At 41.9% G+C, this 19003-nt stretch overlaps 2 protein-coding genes across 5 annotated transcripts in view; one reads left to right on the top strand and one right to left on the bottom strand.

Annotated features, from left to right (window-relative positions):
• Positions 1–775: 775 nt before the first annotated feature.
• Positions 776–6942, top strand: YARS2 (tyrosyl-tRNA synthetase 2). The gene is made up of 5 exons (XM_032986049.2): positions 776–1645; positions 2401–2568; positions 5169–5324; positions 5601–5771; positions 6232–6942. The coding sequence occupies exons 1-5, from the start codon at positions 855–857 to the stop codon at positions 6389–6391; spliced, it is 1446 nt and encodes a 481-aa protein (XP_032841940.2). The 5' UTR covers positions 776–854; the 3' UTR covers positions 6392–6942.
• A 2941-nt stretch (positions 6943–9883) lies between these two features.
• The window catches only part of DNM1L (dynamin 1 like), a 41539-nt gene continuing 32419 nt past the window's right edge, over positions 9884–19003 (bottom strand). For all 4 annotated transcript variants that reach the window (XM_032986043.2, XM_032986045.2, XM_032986044.2 and 1 more), the window contains 4 exons: positions 17663–17830; positions 16881–16990; positions 14263–14422; positions 9884–12858 (listed from right to left, as the gene is read on the bottom strand). In XM_032986043.2, the coding sequence (XP_032841934.2) occupies positions 12802–12858; positions 14263–14422; positions 16881–16990; positions 17663–17830 (495 nt within the window). In that variant the 3' untranslated portion in view covers positions 9884–12801. The remainder of the gene's footprint in view (positions 12859–14262; positions 14423–16880; positions 16991–17662; positions 17831–19003) is intronic.

Raw genomic sequence — 19003 nt, 5'->3', positions numbered from 1 at the left:
CCCTGGGAGGCCACTCGAAGGGCTCCCCGGAGCCTTCTCTTCTCCAGGCTGAACCCCCCCAACTCTCTCAGCCCGGCCCCCCAGGGGAGCTGCTCCAGCCCCCCCAGCATCTCCGTGGCCTCCTCTGGCCCCGCTCGAGCAGCTCCGGGTCCTTCTGCTGTTGGGGCCCCCGAGCTGGCCCCAGCACTGCAGGGGGGTCTCCCCAGAGCGGAGCAGAGGGGGAGAATCCCCCCCCTGGCCCTGCTGCCCCCCCTGCTCTGGCTGCAGCCCAGGGCACGGGTGGGTTCTGGGCTGCCGGCCCACGGGGCTGCCTCACGGGCAGTTTTCCCCCCACCAACCCCCCCAGCCCCTCTCCTCGGGGCTGCTCTCCAGCCGCTCTTCCCCCAGCCTGGCTCCGCGCCGGGGACCGCCCCGACCCACGGGCAGCACCTCGCACTCGGCCTTGTTGAACTGCGTGAGGTTTTCCCGGGCCCCCCCCTCCAGCCTGCCCGGGCCCCTCTGGCCGGCAGCCCTGGCCTGCAGCAGGCCGGCCGCGCCCCACAGCTCCGTGCCGCCGGCGAACCTGCTGAGGGTGCGCTCCAACCCCGCTGTCCGCGTCGCCAAAAACAGCGCCCGCCCCGACCCCTGAGGAACGCCACCCATTCCAACGCGCCGTTGCGTCCGAGGGCAGCCTGAAACCGCGGCACCTCGGACTGCAAAAACAAAACAAAACGAAGGAGGAACCAACACACCCCGTTTCAGCCTGCATTTTTTTTTTTTGTTTTTAAATCTCCCGCAGGACAACCCGCCAGCCGCCGATCCCAGCCGGGCCCGCCCCTCCGCCCCGCCCCGCTCCCAGCGCCCCCCGCGGCAAGATGGCGGCGCCCACGCTGTGGCGGCGGTGCGGCCGTACGATGGGGCTTTGGGGCGGCCGGCGCCGGGCCCCGCTCCCGCTCCCGCTCCGGCGGCGAGCCCACGAGCAGCCGCGGCGCGCCCGCGGGCTGCTGGCGACGCAGTGCGAGCGCGGCCTCTTCCAGGAGGTGTTCCCGGCGCCCAGCGCGGAGGAGCAGCTGCCGGGGCTGCTGGAGCCGGGCCGCCCGCCCCTCGCCGCCTACTGCGGCTTCGACCCCACCGCCGACTCGCTGCACGTCGGGCACCTGCTGCCCGTCATGGCGCTGCTCCACTTCCAGCGCGCCGGCCACGACGTCATCGCCGTGGTGGGCGGGGCCACGGCGCGGCTGGGCGACCCGAGCGGGCGCGAGCGGGAGCGGGCGCCGCTGACGGCGGGGCGGGCGCGGGCGCAGGCGCGGGGGCTGCGCGCCGGCCTGCGGCGGCTGTTCGAGAACCACCGGGAGCTGTTTTGGGCGGGGGGCGGGCGGCTGGGGCGGGCGGAGCTGCTCGATAACGCCCGGTGGCTGGGCCGGCAGCCGCTGCTCGCCTTCCTGGGCGGGGCGGGCGGGCGGCTGCGGATGGGCGCGCTGCTGAGCCGGCAGAGCTGCCAGGCGCGGCTGCGCAGCCCTGAGGGCATGAGCCTGGCCGAGTTCCTGTACCCGGCGCTGCAGGCCTACGACTTCCTCCACCTCCACCGGCGCCACGGCTGCCGCATCCAGCTGGGGGGAGCCGACCAGATGGGCAACATCATGTCCGGCTACGAGCTCGTCACCAAGTACGCCGGGGCCGGGGAGGGCGGGCGGGCGGGCACCTCCCCTCTTCCCCGGGGAGGCGGGAATCGGGAGCAGCGGTGGCCCCGCGGAGATCTGGCGTTAGGCAGAACTCTGGGGTTTGAGGCGGATTTTTCCTTGTCCTGCCCGGGAGCCTGGCGCATAACTTGCGCTCTGGCCGCGGTTCTCAGCCTGGGTTCGTGTTTGAGGGAACGTGTTTGCCCAAGAGCCGAAAGCAGATGCCCTGACACGCGGGGTGAAAGCGAGATAAGGCTTCTGCTGGCAAACGCGTCCCGGTGCAGTCGCGCCGAAGTACAGGCGGTTGTGGTGGGATTTCTTCTCTCGGAAACAAACCTGGTGACGGTGAGCTCCTGCCTACCCACCGAATTTGGGGCGAGTCTTGCAAAACTCGAGAGGAGCGGCGCGGAGGAAAAGCCGTACAGACATCCCAGCCACACACGCAGCTTTGGCTAGTGCTGTTGCTCATGAAACTACTTATTTAAAGTATGTAAACTCCGTTACACACAAAAGGACTTACAATTTTAAGTTCAAGGTTTTGATTTTTTTTTTTCCTAAAGCGCTCTTCACAAAACAGTGTTCTGGCATCTTTTGCCCCTCAGCCCCCATTTAACTCCTTTATATCAGGGATAGAATTTTGCAGAATGCTTACATATTAGGGAACTTTACCAAGATGTGATATTAATTTTTTTTTTATTCATTAATTTTATTTTTAACACGTAGTTACTCTTCTCTTTCTCAGGATGACGGGAACAGATGTGTTTGGAATTACCGTACCTCTTATTACCAGTACCACTGGAGATAAATTGGGAAAGACTGCTGGCAATGCAGTGTGGCTAAACAGAGATAAGACTTCTCCATTTGAGCTGTATCAGTTTTTTGTCAGGCAACACGATGACATAGTTGAAAAGTAAGTAGTTATTCTTCATCTTGCTTGTTGTCATTGTTTATACAACCTGATCCTAACGGTTCTTGGTAACTGTTTTATGGGGATAGGTCTACACAAGCTCTGTGTAGAAGTATCTGCTAATTATAACTGTATGTTCATTAAATGAACAGGCATGACTGGTTCCTAAGTACACACGATAGTGGAACCTGTCTCCATATGCTGGCATATGCACCATAAAATTACAATGTGGATGAACAAGTAAAGCGTAATGCATTTTGTTCTGCAAGTGGGGTGACTTTATCTTACAAAGTATGTTAGTTTCAGTACTGTAACACCACAATACTGAATGAAACCTCTCCTGCCAATTAATAAGCAACTGCAGTTTAATAGATATCAATTGCTACAAGTTTTGACTTAGTATGAGGTATCCAGGAACACCACATTTTAATCGCAAGAGCTACTTCACTGATTATAAACAAACACATAAAGTTCAGCTTCTAGGACTGCGTCACCTGAAAAACAGCATATCCCTAAGCAAATTAAAATAGTGCCTTGTTAAGAAAAAGCCAAGAAGTTCATACTTAGAATTGTATTAACTCCCTGGGTCAGCGGTCCCCAAATTTTTTTGATCACGTTCCCCTGTCAGTAAAAAAACTTTGAGCATTCACTCCCAATACATGTATATTTATTTACAGACTATGTAAGTGTACTACTGAAGTTCTAATATTTCCTTTGTGCACCCCAATGGATTATCCTGGGGTGCTGGCACCCCACTTTGGAGACCACTGGAGGCCATAAAAACATGCCTAGGAGACAGTTACGTTGTGGTAGTAGTGCAGTTAAAAAGGGGAGAAAATTATACCGTTTTAAGCTCACGGCAGGCAGTATGTAACGTAGTATACAAGGAATTCACAAGGTAGAGATTGCCAGGAATCAGTTTTGAGTCATTGTTGAAAGTAAAAACAGGAGAAAACCAGAATGAATAAAATTCACGTACCTGGTCGAATTACTAGTTGCTTGTACCTCGTCAAAGCTAGTAGTAGTCAGCACCCTAGGCTATAGTTTAGTAGTGTAACTAACTGTGGTAAAAATGTCTTAAGTAATTTTGCCCACTTCTGGACAAACACGCCATCTGTTTCTATCCATGTACCATAACTCATACAATTAAGCATTAATTAAAAGTGTTTAGATGATGGGAGGAGTGTGTGTTATGTAAATGACCAGTAGTATCAACATGGTGAAACCTTAAGGCCGTTTGATGATCTTTTCATATACCTTGCGTGGAAGTTTTAGTGGACCCTTTTGAAAATTGCAGATAGGGAACGATTTGCATCATTCTGACTCTTCAATTAAACCCGCAAACATTAAGTAGTGAACTGTTCATTTTTCTCATCTGGGAATGCAGAAGCAAAGACTTCTGCTTGCAATTATAATGGCAGGTGGATTGATCTGTAAAGCAGATGAGATTGCAATGCACCAAAACCTGGAAGTAATGCAACTACTACCTAAAGCTCTGGGATGTACAAAGATGAAATTCTGAATAATCATTACTTAGAGCAATTCCAATTAGCAAAACGCAGTCTTGCGTTCATCGTGCTGTCTCTGAATCCAAGTCGACCACACAAAACTCATATTCTTACTGACCAGTGTAAAAAATATTATATCATGAGAATATGAAAGGGTAGTGAATATATGAGAAATAACCATTTGACAGGTTTCCTTCATTGATGGCTAGCCTCCATGCTGGTGTGCCAGTGACATGGTGGAAAATAAATAGCCGATAGCTTTATTCAGGGCCTGACGCTCATTTTAGTAAGTTGCTACAGGTTCTCTTTTACATCTGCTTTTCTTTAAATTTCAATATCGCTGCCAAATCTGAGTCTTCGTAAGCGTCAGACAGGTACTTCCCTTTCATATCGCAACCTGTCTCGTAACTTGGTTACCTCTCTCAAAGGTTCACTCCCTGATACTTCAAATTTAGGTTCTGCATCCACAACACTTCCCGGACTGAAAAGAGACGTATATGGGTACCTAACATAAAAATATTTAATGTGTTCAGACTTTGTAACAGTAAAGTACCTTTTTTCAGTATACTGCATTTCATAGTACTACAAGCCCATTAAAATGGACTTTGTTGTAAAGAGTATGCTTAGATATGCACCTTTATTTCGGATAATCAGTAATTTAATCTTTCTGAGATACTTTTTAGTACATAACCTAGTTTTGTCCCATGATCACCACAGACTGGCAGTGGTATTTTGTATTAGTGTATTGTATAACTAGTAAGAATACAGTATAAAACCTTGTTAGTTGACACACAGTTGCAATAAATCCTGTAAACTTTCCAAGAAAAAAACAAATTGTTGATTGCAATACAAGCTTCATAAAAGCATCCGACACTTAGGTCTGAAAACATTACCCTAGGCTGAATAGTAAATAACATGTGAGTTATCCTGGTGTGTGTAAAAACAGAGTTGTTTGAAAGGACAGAATATCTGTAATACGGATTTCCTAAATTGCCTAAGATTCATTTTAGTGTAGTTAATGAAGTTTGAACGACAAAGGCAGGAAATATATAATGATGGCTATACAGAAAAAATATTTTTTTCCCCTGCTCATAGGTACCTGAAACTCTTTACCTTCATTCCTCTTGAAGAGATTGACCACATCATGGAAATGCATGCTAAAGAACCTGAAAAATGGGGCCCTCAGAAACGGCTTGCTGCAGAAGTAACCAAGCTTGTTCATGGTAGAGAGGGACTAGAATCTGCTAAGAGGTAAAGTTTGTTTTGTTGAGTAGAATTATCCATAACTTTTCAGGGACTATTTTCATGTAGTGAGCTGTGAAAAATGTAGTAATTTTGTAGACTGTAAAATACATTAAAAATGCTTAAAAAAAAAAATGTAGTGCAGGGGGTTATGATAAAAAAATTTGGGGTGTACTGTCACTGTGTGGCCCCTCAGAAGTTGGGGAGGGGAATCTGACTAGTTAAGTAGCACTTTGTGTGAAGGTGAGACTGGCACTGTATTTTGAATGATCTTTGTTCTCACAGGTGCACTCAGGCCCTTTATTACAGCAGGGTGGAGGCACTGGAAGCTATGTCTGACCAAGAGCTACAGGAACTTTTTAGACAAGCTCCTTCAGCTGAATTGATGCTTGAACCTGGCACGACTGTTCTTGACCTGTGTCGCAAAGCAAATGCCATTCCAGATGGACCTAGTGGGTATGTTATCACCTGTGCTCTATGGTAATACCTCACGTAAGACAAGTTGTAGTGGTATGCTTTCAGAATGACTACGATGGCCAAATCAAGTAAAAACAGGCTAGCAGTCTCCAGACCCGCATTAAAGAAAGGCGGAGCAGGTGGCCTCATGCCATTTTGAAGGGAAAGTCTAGGATAATGCAGTCTCATGCATCTCAGCTGTAAAATCTACACCTGATGGACAGGCTAGGGCAACAGCCTGAGCTTCCTTATACCTCTCAGAAAGAAAGGGAGTGGTAGAGGCTAAGGTTAATTTCAGTAACTCTGGACCTGGACTGAAAGTATAAGTGCAAGAAAATTAAAACATATTCCATTATGGATCTAACCAAAAAACCCTTAACTGATCTTTCAATACTCAACAGTAATAAATAGCTGTTTCTTCCAATTACCAGTTGTTATTTTTGTTTTTGTTTTTTTTAAGGTACCAGAAAATTACAAATGGTGGAGTTTCCATAAATGGGATTCGAGTAACTGACCCTGAGACTGTTCTTATTCTTGGACAGCATATTCTCAAGAATGGAGTATCATTGCTTAGGGTTGGAAAGAAGAATTACTACATTATAAAATGGCTGCAGTTGTGACAACAGAACATCTCCCTAAAACAGTGAATGTATCATTTTGACTCCGTTGCCTGAAGATTTACTTGAAAGATGTTTCTATACTGTGCGTTACTACACAGCTCACAGACTGCCCAATACCTTCGTTTCAGTCTCAAAATATACCAACAGAGTTCAAATAAAGGCAGCTAAGTTATATCACTGAAGAGATTTTTAGGTACTCTGCCTTATTCAGAGCACCACTTGTAAGAGGATATGCACAAGAAGATGAAAAGATTAATTTCAGAGTTCAAAGACAGACATGCTCTTCCCCTCAACAACCTTCTGAGTTGTAGAGCAGTGGGCAGGTACTCTACAGCATAATCCACAGCAAGATGAGCAGAAGTACAATCGAAACCAGTACTTACTAGAGAGGATGCTTGCTGCTGCCCAGTTTGACTTCATTGTAACAGAGAAACCTGCGTAAGTGGGTAAGGACAACCAACCTACAATCAGCAGGTTTTTTTCTGAACAGGTTTCTGTTGAAAGAAGCTGCAGAAGATTCACAATAAATGAGTAGAATGATTAAGCCCTAATCTGTAAGCTTCTTATTGGTTATGTCTGGGGGCAAATCGCAAAAAACGTTTCCAGTCTTGATGTGGTAATAGAGATCAAATTCACTTTCTGAAATGTAAGAGAGTATAGGGCCTTTCAAAGCTTAAATCAGCCTGACAACTCCCTTTTTATGCCTTCTGTGTGCTTAGTGTAACTTAAAATGTGAGTGACACTTATTTAACTTCTTCAGTCCTGTAAATTATGTGGTTGTATCTGTGCTATCTACAATCTTCGTCGAAGGTGTATCCTGGCACTAGTTCTGTGGGCTCTTTAGTCAGTTGCAAGATAGTATATTATACCAGTTAGGGCATGTGCATGAAAGTTTTTTTAATTTTAGATGCCTAGGAGTTGTGCATGAACAGCAGCACAAGGGTATGTGGAGCAGGAAACGTGAAGGAAGCTATAGCGCTTTTGGAATTAAAGTCAGACCCTCCCACTAAGGCAACATGCAAAAGCTGCATTTCTTAATGAAAGAGCAGACACTGATCTCATTCCTTAGGGCCTAGCCAACATTTGGGATCACAGCTTCCTCATTTTTTCTGTCAAGACAGCATGAACATGAGAATGTATTTTGAGAGTTGGTAGAATAGCAACACCTGTGTTTAAAGGTAGTACTGCTTTCTTGCTCACAACCACCAGCAGACCTTTGCATTGCTAGCCCCTGCAGCTGCCTGCGTACCTGGCACCAAATAAACTGTACCACCACCTTGCTGAAGTCCCTTCCCAGGGTGGGGTTTGGGATGGGTTTGCTTAGGCAAGGTGAAGTCCCGCCGGTACTCACTGCCAGGTCACCTGAACAACACAACCCACATGTGGGTACCAAGCGCACCCATATTTGAATTACTTACAACTGATTAATTGACTTAGAATACAGTAACGGAGCTGGCTGGCTCAGACCTTTTTTATTAGGGGACCCTCCCTGCCCCAGTGCAAACACGTATGAAAGTCTGATTTATGAGGTGACAAATTGCTGTGGGCCTTGGCTGCAGTGTTGTGTTCAAGGTTTAGGGTAATCCCCACTTCTAGGCCAAGTAACTTCCCAGTCAAAACAATACTTTTGCAGTCACTGCAGCCACAAGGGGAGAGGCCTTAATCTTAGCTAGCCAAATGTGGTTAACTTACCCTGTTGTTAGACTAAATCATGGTATTTCTGCTGGTTTAAAACCACCCGGCCTATGAGAAGAATGGGGAAATGAAAAGGAATGTTAGTAAGGCTGAAGTATCCAGATATTCTAGATGTGGCTAGGGAGTTGCTGCTGTTTTTTGACGGTGGCTTTATTTGCACTGTCAATTAAGATTTCAGTAATAATAAATTATAGCAACTTGCTGCTTATACAGTGCAGTTTCTTCAGATTATTAAACTGTAATACAGTAGCACTTTGCCTAGCTGGGTACCTGGAGTTATTAGTATTAATTTCAGTTTCTAGATCCCACTTATTTGCCTGATAAGGAGATCTCTCTATCCTAATCTTGGTTATATACAGAAAAAGTAAAGTTATTCCTACCTTAAAAAAAACCCTCTACCTGTCCTCTTAGCTCTCAGGACCAGTTTGTGTTGTTACTTTGCCTTAAGCTGCAGTAATGATCAGCACGATCCTAGAGAAACAATAGGGAATATAAGTTACAACTTTGATGTGAAAAGGGCAGAAGGAGGGAAGGGAAAGTTAGGTTCATCCACTTAATGTAGCTGCCATGTTTCTTAAATGCCAGACGCAAAATAGCAATACAGAAATGTGCACCTGGGAACACACCCATGTACACTGGTACACACCTATGTTAAAACAGATCAGATTTGACAGTTACTTTCTGTTTGCAGGAAACTACTCCCAGTAATGCTTCATGTCTGATCTCTCTCCTGCCCTTTTTCCTTCACCTCTAAAGGGTGCAGATATGCATATGTCTATAAATTTCAGCTTTTTTAAAAAAAGCATTAGTACCCGCTTTGATCAAGTATTAAAAGGATTTTATTTATTTTTACAAATACAAAATAAAAAAGGGAATTAAATTCTTTGCATACAAGGTTTTTAATAAGATCCATAAACTCCAAGAAATTTAGTCCGTGCTTCCTTTTGACCAACTCCTACCAATTCCAACCCTTCCCTGACTCCTTCCAAAGAAACGGCTGGACACAACCACTACTTTACATGACTGTACAGGGTAGCACAACTGAGCACTTGAACAATTAGGCTGAGAATCAAGGATGACCAAAAAATCGAGTAGTCTTTCTTGGCCTGGTCTTGTTTCTCATATACCCCAAAACAGGTATGTTCAAGTACTCAGAGACACAGCTTGTTCAAATGTAAACAAGTAGTAACTCATATTAAAGTTTTTAACATGTCTACAAATGTGTGATTTGGAAGTGCAAGAAGAAAATTATTTTGGTCAAATAACAAATAATCAACCGAAACATCTGTACAGCATCTAGGGACAGCAAAAACTGGAGGACTTGCATTTAACATACTGTGGCAGCTAGCACTGAAGAGGTAAAGGGTAAAAGGGCGTGCAGCAAGTAAACTGAAAGGGAGCTATCAGAGCATGAAAGCACCTTTACTAGTTTAAACTGTCACTGGGCATAAAACCATATTCAGGTGGTCTACTCTGTTTTTCTTTCCAACTTGGAAGTATTCATTATGCAGCTCCCACCTCAAATCACAGAGTTTAACTGGAAACAAGTTAAAAGGCAGATGCATTTGAGATCTTCAGTATCTACACAAAATGCTAGCTAGCAGTTGCTACCATAGCTAAAGGATTTTAACTGTGGAAAACCAATAAATACTCAAGATAATTCAATTCAAGTTACCAACAGGGGCACAACAGACTGGCATGCTACTTCCCCTGCTGTATTCCAAAGAGCTGAGTTTGCAGTATTCGATCTGGCATCTTTCAAAGTCAATCACCCATAAAGCACAGAGTAAAGGCAAGTTTTACATAAGTTTTACATTTACTTCGGAATACAGTTTGAAGCACACAGACACTGCCCTTGCCCATCTATTCCATTAAGTGAAATTTGAAACTGACTACTAACAAACCCAAGTAATTTGTTGACAAACTCTCTACACGCAGGGATACTATGTTTTATTTACAGTAGTACCACACATAGGTCAGGTATTAATGTCAAACATTTACCAATCTAAACTTGGCTACAGTGGTTTTTCTCCCCCATGATTGTGTGTTTTACTGGATCGCAAGTTAAGGTAGCTGAAGTTTGTGCACTGATGACAAAAGTATTTCAAAGTTTAAGGTAAACAGGTGGACTAGAAGACATTTGTAAACCATTAGCCTATTACACGAATTTTTCAATTGCTGCTTTCATTAGGCTTTTTTACATAGTTTTCCCTACAATTTCTTTTAATGGTGGCAGTAACAGTAGCATTTTAAGTATTTTAGCTCAATTCTAGACAACGGTTTAAAAGCCATTAATAGCCACTAGCAGCCTGGCTACACTATTACTTACGCAACCACACAAGAACTACCACTGTAGAATTGCATGAGGGCAAGTGCAAACATACATAAGGCTGTACAAATACAGGTAGTTAAACCCTTAACTTGAAAGAGCGTGTAGATCCTGTCACCTGAACTACAAGTCAGTTCCAAACTTTATTTCTGGGATAATTAATTTTGTGTATTATCTGTTTATTTAATAACAGGATTGTTACAGCAAGGATTTTTAAAGACTTGCAATAAGGATTACATATCAAGTTCATTTCTTGGCACCCAAACATTACCAAATTAAAAATTTTTGTGAAACAAAGTCATAACATTTCAAAAAACAAATTAACACTGTGGAAATTTCACATGACATTACAAAGCCAGTTATCACTTGCAGGAATTTCTTAAAGAAACGGAATTCACTTGCTTTATGCAGCATTTCAAAAGTTTACAAGTCAAAAAGAATGTTTCTTCACAACAGACTGTTGACTGAACTTTGGGAGTTAAAGCTTAGGTAGCACTTCACTTATGGACGGCTCTACCTTGTTGGAAACGTATTTCTTAGGTGTGGAAAGTAAAAGGGAGAGAGGTGTCAGGTGAACTCCAAACAGAAATGTAATGCTTTTGACAAAAACTATTTAAAAGCTTTCACTGTTCACCAGAACTGATTTGAAAAGTGGCTTGCATTTTACAAGTCACGTTTCTTAAATCTGAGAACGACCATCTCTGGATACAATGCAAGTACTTAAAATTACTTCCTTTGTATTCATTACATGTCATGCATACATCATGAATTTTTAGGCTGTTTAAAAATACCAAATATATTTCCATGTTCTGCACAAATTATTTCAGATCATGCATGAATTATGCAAAAGTTGCATCTGTCAGACTTGTGCTTATATTGGTGCCACTGAAGATTCCCATGTGAAAAACACATTTTTAAACAGACCTTCCTGTAAACCGAGGTCTTAAATTTTCAATCTTTGACGGCTTACAAAAGGAATTCCATTTCTGTTAACTGATGAAGTGGAGAAAGAACTGAATATGATAATAAAATCCTCACTAGATTGGCCCAATATCATAAAAACAAGCCATGGATGTTAACAGCAGTGTCCTATTTTTCATGCAAGTTGTGATGAAAGTATCAGCGATACCATGGTGAACATTTTTGCTTTATACAAAAAAGTGAATCTGCTTGAAAAGTACATGCAAGTGTGCTGGCTGGAGTTTAATTTTTTTTTTTTTTTTCATAAAAATTGTAATTGTTTACTTTTTAAAGGCTAGTGTGATCAATATTTATCTGAATAATTCATCAACTTAATTTCCAACCTAAAGTTCCCTAATTTTAGGATTGTCCTCAAAAAAAAAAAAAAAAAAAAAAAAAAAAAAAAAAAAAAAAAAGCAAAAGCTACTTACAGCACAGTAAAATTTCCTCAAAAGTAACTGCAATCTCTGGTATAAATATTCCAATCCCACAGACTTTCATACTGTCACACATTCCAAAATTTGGAAGTAGTGGGGATCCCCTTCTCCCTGGCCAACTTAATCTGTTTTTAAAAGAAACACTTATTATCCCATAACAGTTTTGAAATCCATTTTTATTTTTCAATTCTGCCAGAACAAATTTACTATCAGATGGTCCAGGGGCTTGGTCCCAGGGGGGAATAAGGGGAAGGTGTTCTTGTACCTGATTATAATCCCCAACATTTATACACAAGCTCCAGTGCACATGAATAACTCTGCACCCACTTTTTAGTAGGCTGTTATTGTTTGCAAGCTCCAGGCTAATTCTTCCTACGTGATACTTCATTAAGTGAAGTTCAAAGTTTTGTCTGCAGTTTTAACATTTGGGGAAACAAAAAAAAAAATGGGGACACACATACATAGTAACACGGTAGACATCTCCACTGTGCTATAAAATTGATACCTCCATCTGTCAGTGCATGCAATATATTCATGAAAGAAAATACTCGGTGCTTTCTTCTCTTCACAGTATTTAAACTTCTATTGTAAAAGCAGCTTAAAACTATGCCACAAGACTACACCGTCCATCTTAACCACAGGCAACCTGTTTAGCAATTCAGGCACTGGAACTTTAATGTTTTTTCCCCAAGTTCAAATGAAACTGTCACTGAGACAGTAGACTTGGTCTGCTTTAAATTGCACCAGAAAGCTCATAAGGAAACATTTAGAGCTATTTATTATGTGGATTAAATACGACTGATTTTGCAAAATACAGCATGTTTTTCTGTTTGCAAATCAAACCAACTGTCTTTACATGAGCAGATTTACACAGTTGCAGTACACAGATAAGAGTTCATAAATAAAAATTCTACTCCGTATACCATGCCTAGCAATTTTCAAGTCAATGTAACCTCCAATGCATATAAATAGTGTGGCTGGTACAGTCTTCACCAAAGATGTGTCTCACGAATCTCTGCAATGATCTGACTGGCTCGCTGCAGGGCCTGCACACAGAAAGACAGAAAAGCAAAAGTTACTTAGTTTTTCTGAAGAGATTTCTCAGAGACAACAACAGCAGGCCGGGAAGTATAATGTTAAAAAGCAAATTATAGCTAATCATTTTCATTATGAAATGAGTGGTAACAACCTGCAACCACATTGATTAACAACTCTCAAACTTTCTGTCTGCGAAAGATTACACAAGTGGAAAACACTATAAAGCAAAAGGTAATAATAAAATTCAGCATAGGTGTCATTAAATCATTTCTCTAAAGAGATAAGAATTAAAAATTGATTTAAAACTGAACTTCCAGTTAAAAGCAAAAAGAGCTCATAGTCACTGTTTTGAGCAACTTTCACATACTCAGTGTTCCCACTGACATTTATGTGTGTTTTGAGAATTTATAAATATAAAATGTTAAGGGCAGACTTCTATACCACACACAATTTTAATGCTGTAAACCTTCCTCAAAATAAAAAAGAAACTGCACCTATTTTACATCACTTTTAGCATTCTGAAGCATTCGTTACAGTCTAGTCTTGCTAAACTCTGCAAATTTAAAAGTTCAGAGTATCAACTAATACTAACGTAAGTAATACTCCAGTTTGGAGAAACCTGAGCTTCAGCCCTATGAAGTTTACGGTTTAAAAGACTGCAGCAGACAGTTCCCTTCACTCCAATATTGATCATATAACAGCAAAAGATTAAACTTGCTGCAGGTGTTCTTGGACAAGTGGTATCTCGGGGTATCCAGTCTCTCAAACACCCTGTCTGACCACTCTGCATATGAGGCAGAAGCAGCCCTCGCCACTTCTTCAGCGAGCTGAGCTGGCAGAGGGACGCTCTTCTACACAGCCCAATGCAAAGCAGCGTATTTCTGCTGCGGCTGGAGCAGACTGCTACACCACAGACTGGGACCCTGAAGAAGAGAAGAGTGCTGTAACACCAACGTGTCACAAGCACACTGCCACACAGACGTGTGCAGGGGTCACCATCAGCGAGTCCCAGCGCTCCCGCTGCTCGCGGTACCGGGTACCGTCTAGATACACCAGCCACTGGCCAGTAGGCTCTGGGTGAAGCAGACACTTGAACGGCACTTAGAACACTGTAAGCTTCATCCAACACTGTAAAGTTAAATAAAAGCAAATGTGTGATTGAAAATAACACCTGATTACAGCTTCTGCTTTACGCCCGAAATACAGTTTAAGTCACCTCTTCCCAACTACTCAACCTACATAACCCTTTCCGGTCACAGACTGCTTTTAATTCCTCCAGCAGAGAGAAGTAATACATTGCATTCCTCTGAAAAGCAGCAAAGAGAAAAGGCAGGCAAGTCTTCCAAAAATACCACATTTACACAGTTTCAATTTAATTAACTACTCCCGTGAGCTCCTGATCTTTTTGGTACCTTTAGCATGTCAGCTGCCTCTTTCCTGCGCTGTGCCATGTCCTCCGACTCCGTCAGAAGGTCATCCAACAACAAAGATTTATACAGCTGGCCTACCAGCTCACTCTGAAGAGTGTCTTTCACGTGGTTCACCAGAAAATGCATCACTGCCTTTGGCACGCTGCAAGCACATAAAGATTACTTCTTCAGAAAAAGTTACTGGAACCCAGGTCTGTTTTAGATTGAAGAATGCACACTGTGAGCAAGTGGCTACACACAACCCTGTCTCAAGCTCCCAGGAATTTACCACAACCATAAATAAAAACTCTCAAGTAAATGCAGCATCTTGTGCAATTTAAGAGCTGTTGAATTTCTTCCAAACAGGATAGCTGCATTGTAAAGAACATGAGAATATAAATAAATATATATATATAGTGTAAAAAATAAAGTAAAACTGAATTAATTCACTCACTAGAGACCAACCTGAGTCTCCCCTGTGCTAGGCATGACAAAAAGCTGTGTTTCAACCCTAAAATCAATCTTAATGTGAGAATAAGAGAGAGGCAAAGAAAGAATCTATATATCAAATCTTAGCAAATGAACTGAAAACAGGATCACTACTGAAACAACGGGCCACATTATTTCTGCTGAGAGCATAACATGAGGGCAATGTAAAACTGCAAACAGAGTTTAAGTGTGAAAAATATGTTTGTCTAGAATGGAAACAGGCGGCAACCAGTAAGAATCAAGAACAATCAATCAGAAGGATACTACAGAATCTGCAGAGCAACATTTTTCAGCTGTATGTCAGGCTAAAACACCTGAAAGAAACCACTAGTTCTGATTTCCATACAACTAAGCTTCCTGAAAAAAATTCCAAGTATTGAAGGTAGCTGAACCTGATTTTCTTATGGACTTAGGTATGTATAGCAGTACTTCTCTGAAAAAGCAGGAGAAAAGTATTTACACGAGTTTTGACAAAAATCAAATCATCATACTAATGCAGTACCAAAATCTGGGGATACAAACACAGGATCAAAAATTGAATTAGTGCACCTCAGGTTACTTCAGAGTGATAGTAACTGTTGACAAAAATACTAATGGTTGTTCCCAAGAAATAAAACATGTTAGTTTAGACAACCTTGTTGGTGTAATTCTTAGCAGCAGTATTTTGCAACTAGAGTGGACTTAGAGTTGACATATTATCAGTATTGACTCATTAAATAGTGACCACATCACTCTTCTCGTGCTCACAGCCCTAAATCTAAAGTGAGGCAGATCAAGAGTTTTTGCTCATTCTCAGAGTGCTGCAATTGTCACTGCAGAATTAACCTGTCAAGGACCAAGTGAGTTTAAACAGCCAGACCCAAGATGAACAAAGATCCATCAACATATCTGAGCTTTTAGAATCATACTCCCAAGTCCGGATGGGAATTTTCCCACTGCAGTCCACTGCTTTATAGTTCTTCACTAATCAGTTGTTGGAAGACTTCTGGGAAATCATGATGAGACCGTATATGCAAGACAATACATTGCAAGTTCTATCAAAAGAAGAGCTTCAGAAAGAAACCTAGATATTTTGGAAGTCACCTGGCTAAGAGTGAAAGCAACCCACAACTCAGGTTCAAAAGCTCTGTGGGTACAGATACCATCCAAAGCATCCAAGTAAGCCTGAATGAGTTCTGCAAGTATGATATGGGACACACGGAAATACCATCTTCGAGAGGTGTTTCCTAAAATTATTTCTGAATTAGGTGAGGATTTCCTAATACATCAAATTTATAATGCTTGAGATATGTATACATAATAATAATAAAAAAAAGATATTTACTACAAAGAATGAGAAGGGTTTGTTTAGAGTACACAAGGACATAATACTTAGTACTAATAATGCAGTAAAATTAAAGTGATCCAAGCAATTCCTTGCTATGAAATATCAGAAATCATATTGAGGAGAATATTAGTTTACGGAATAGAATAAAACTTTTATAACCTCACTAATCTGCTTTAAACCCTGGTTCCCAGATTCCTGTGTTTGTCCCAAAATTTCCCACAGATATATAAAAAAGTTAGGTCTTTCCACAAAAACTTAAGCAAAGCAAAGTCTTACATCATTCTTCATTAAAAAAAGAAAATGCCAGTTTTTAAGCAAAACTTTAAAGGCATTTTCCATAGTTGCATACAGCAGAAACATCACTTTTATGCTACTTCCATCCTTACAGGTAAATACTAGAACACTTAGCTGCAATAGTTCCTATTCGGCCTTCACATTTGAAATAACAGAGTGGCAAAGCCAAGTTCTGTCAGGGCTACACAGCACCTACAGTTCATTCCAGTTATTTACTGCAAATCATCCATCTGAATGGCAGTATCCTCCAGAAAAGCAGGCATCTCCTAAATAATTAAACCTTTTATTGAACATAATACAGAACTCAAACTATTAGCAAAAACAAGTGCTGCTTCAGGCTTCTTAATTCTGTAAGGGGTCAAGTTTTACCGCTTCTACCTCTTTTAAAAATAAATCGTATTTTCTCTCTGCTTGCAAATGTAAGAACATGATAAAATAAAGAGACTATATACATGACTCTCGAGAGATCACATTTGTATGGCTTAAACAATTCTAAGAAGTTTTGTCTTACCTGTCCTGAATATTCTTCCTGACAATAAGGAAGTAAGATTTAATAAGCCGTTCAATCACTTCACAATCTCGTTGCTCACGTGCAGAAAGTTTGCGTGCAACAGGTACAGGCTATGTAAAAAAATAAAAACCTCAGTTTACCAATTCTGCTCATTTGCATAAGTAAATAAAACTCAAACTGTGGAGTCTAAACCAAACTATTGCTCTTTTAGTCTCATAGTTCGATAGACGTAACCTGTCCTGCAACAAACCTTGAATCCTTCAGAAATAAAATCAGACGTGTCAAAATCCACATCAGTGAAACAAAGATCAGCAGGCACCACTACTACATTTTTTTAAAAAGCTCACTAAAGGAACTCAGCTCTCCAAAATACTTCCAAGATCTCCCATCTTTTTTTAACTTAAGTAGTTTTTGTCTTTAATGATTCTTTTCCTCTAGTATAAAAATGCCAACTCCATCAAAAAAGAGCAGGAATTTGAGTTGAGGCACGAGCTGAGCTTTGTTTCTGTACAAAGAGCGATCTAGACAAGGAGTTCACTTGCACAGGAATTTGTGAAAGGAAGACAGCTATCCCAAATCACACGCTGAAACTGGAGGGGGTGGAAAGAAGGACTGGGCAAGCAGAAAAGCAGAAGAGACTGGCTAGAGCTCCCTGTCCCTACAGGGGTAGCTATTTACAAAGATATTGTATATTAGTAGCGAAGTTACAAGATCTGGAACTGAGATGCTTTCCTTCCTGAGACTGAACTGCAAAGAGGAGGTAATTGTCCTTCACGACTCACCACATCTAATAGGTTTACAGCATGTCCTTTTTGAGGACTAGCAGGTAGGGCTGCGGCTGGCTTGGTTTTTTCTTCTGCCGACACCTCTTCTGCTTTTGAGGTTTTCAGCATTCCTCTCCAGTTGCCTGTTCCAGGCTCCTGAGACGTATCTCCCGCTCCAGGAGCAGCCTGCACAAACAGCACAATGAAGAAACATTGGAGGGTTAGAACTTGGCCACTGCAAAGCAGTGTCTGATTAAATCTACTATTACCTATAGCTCAGTAAGACTCACTGAAAATGAGATTTTCATATATATATTCACTTCATTCTATTCTTCACGTTTCCCACCCTTGTTCTTCCTTTGCTGCTTACAGCTGACAAAGTACCAGTAAAATGAAAGCTTTTAGAACTCATATTCTTCCTAATAATGCTATGAAAATGCCTCACAGAGAGGCTCCCCAGTGTTTTAAGGGTCTACAAATCGCTTCCAAAGTAAGGAATGTTCTTCCTAAATCACTCGTTTTACCATACATCCCTGGAACAATACAACCTGTACTATCCGGCTCACTCTGAAAGTATGTTTTGAAGATCACGACAGCTCTTTGAAGACTTGAACTTAAATTCTTTGGTATTTTATTTAAATATGAACTAGAAGTTTCTTACAATAACAGGTAAAAAATATGCATCTCTGTTTCTGGGTACCACTGCTACAAATGTATTTGTGCTGCCAGACCTCAGTTTACAGAAGGCTTTTTTTGTACCAAATCAAACAATAAAAATCTCCATCCTCTGGAAGCAAAGATCAGAGTTTCTGGGAAGTTCCAGACAAATAGTGACCCACTGATCTCCTGAGAAAAGGACCTAACACCCAACTCTTAAACATCAGGAATCACTGGACAAAAGAAGTATTAGCAGATGGTACCCACCACATTAAATTAGTATTAAAAAACCCCTCAGTTTATTCTGATGTGGAACAGTGGTAATTTTTATTTTGTACCTTTCCATAAGCCTAATATCTGCTCTAGTTACTACTGTGCTTTAAAATCTATCGCTGTTTGAAGAATATTCAAGGTCATTCAAGGCCCTGAACCACTACTACTACTAATGTCTTGTTTCAGATATAGGAGGAAATAAGTTAAATTTATCTATTGTGTTTAGAATTAAAATATCACAGGCTGATCCTGAGTCTTAAAAAAGAGTGAGAAAAATTCTATTTGCCATGAATAGAATACCAGCAGTTGCATACCAGGAGGAAACCCAGCTAAACTGTGCACATCGGAAATTTTATTCAAACTGCACAACTGTTCAGAGGCGCTGTAAAAAATACAGTATAAGAATTCAAATCAACCTCTGCTAATAAG

The sequence above is a fragment of the Tyto alba genome, unplaced genomic scaffold (genome assembly GCF_018691265.1).
Source record: "Tyto alba isolate M040663 unplaced genomic scaffold, T.alba_DEE_v4.0 Super-Scaffold_21, whole genome shotgun sequence".
Classification (NCBI taxonomy): domain Eukaryota; kingdom Metazoa; phylum Chordata; class Aves; order Strigiformes; family Tytonidae; genus Tyto; species Tyto alba.
Note: the sequence above shows the minus strand (reverse complement) of the source record. Positions and strands in the feature narration are given on the sequence as shown.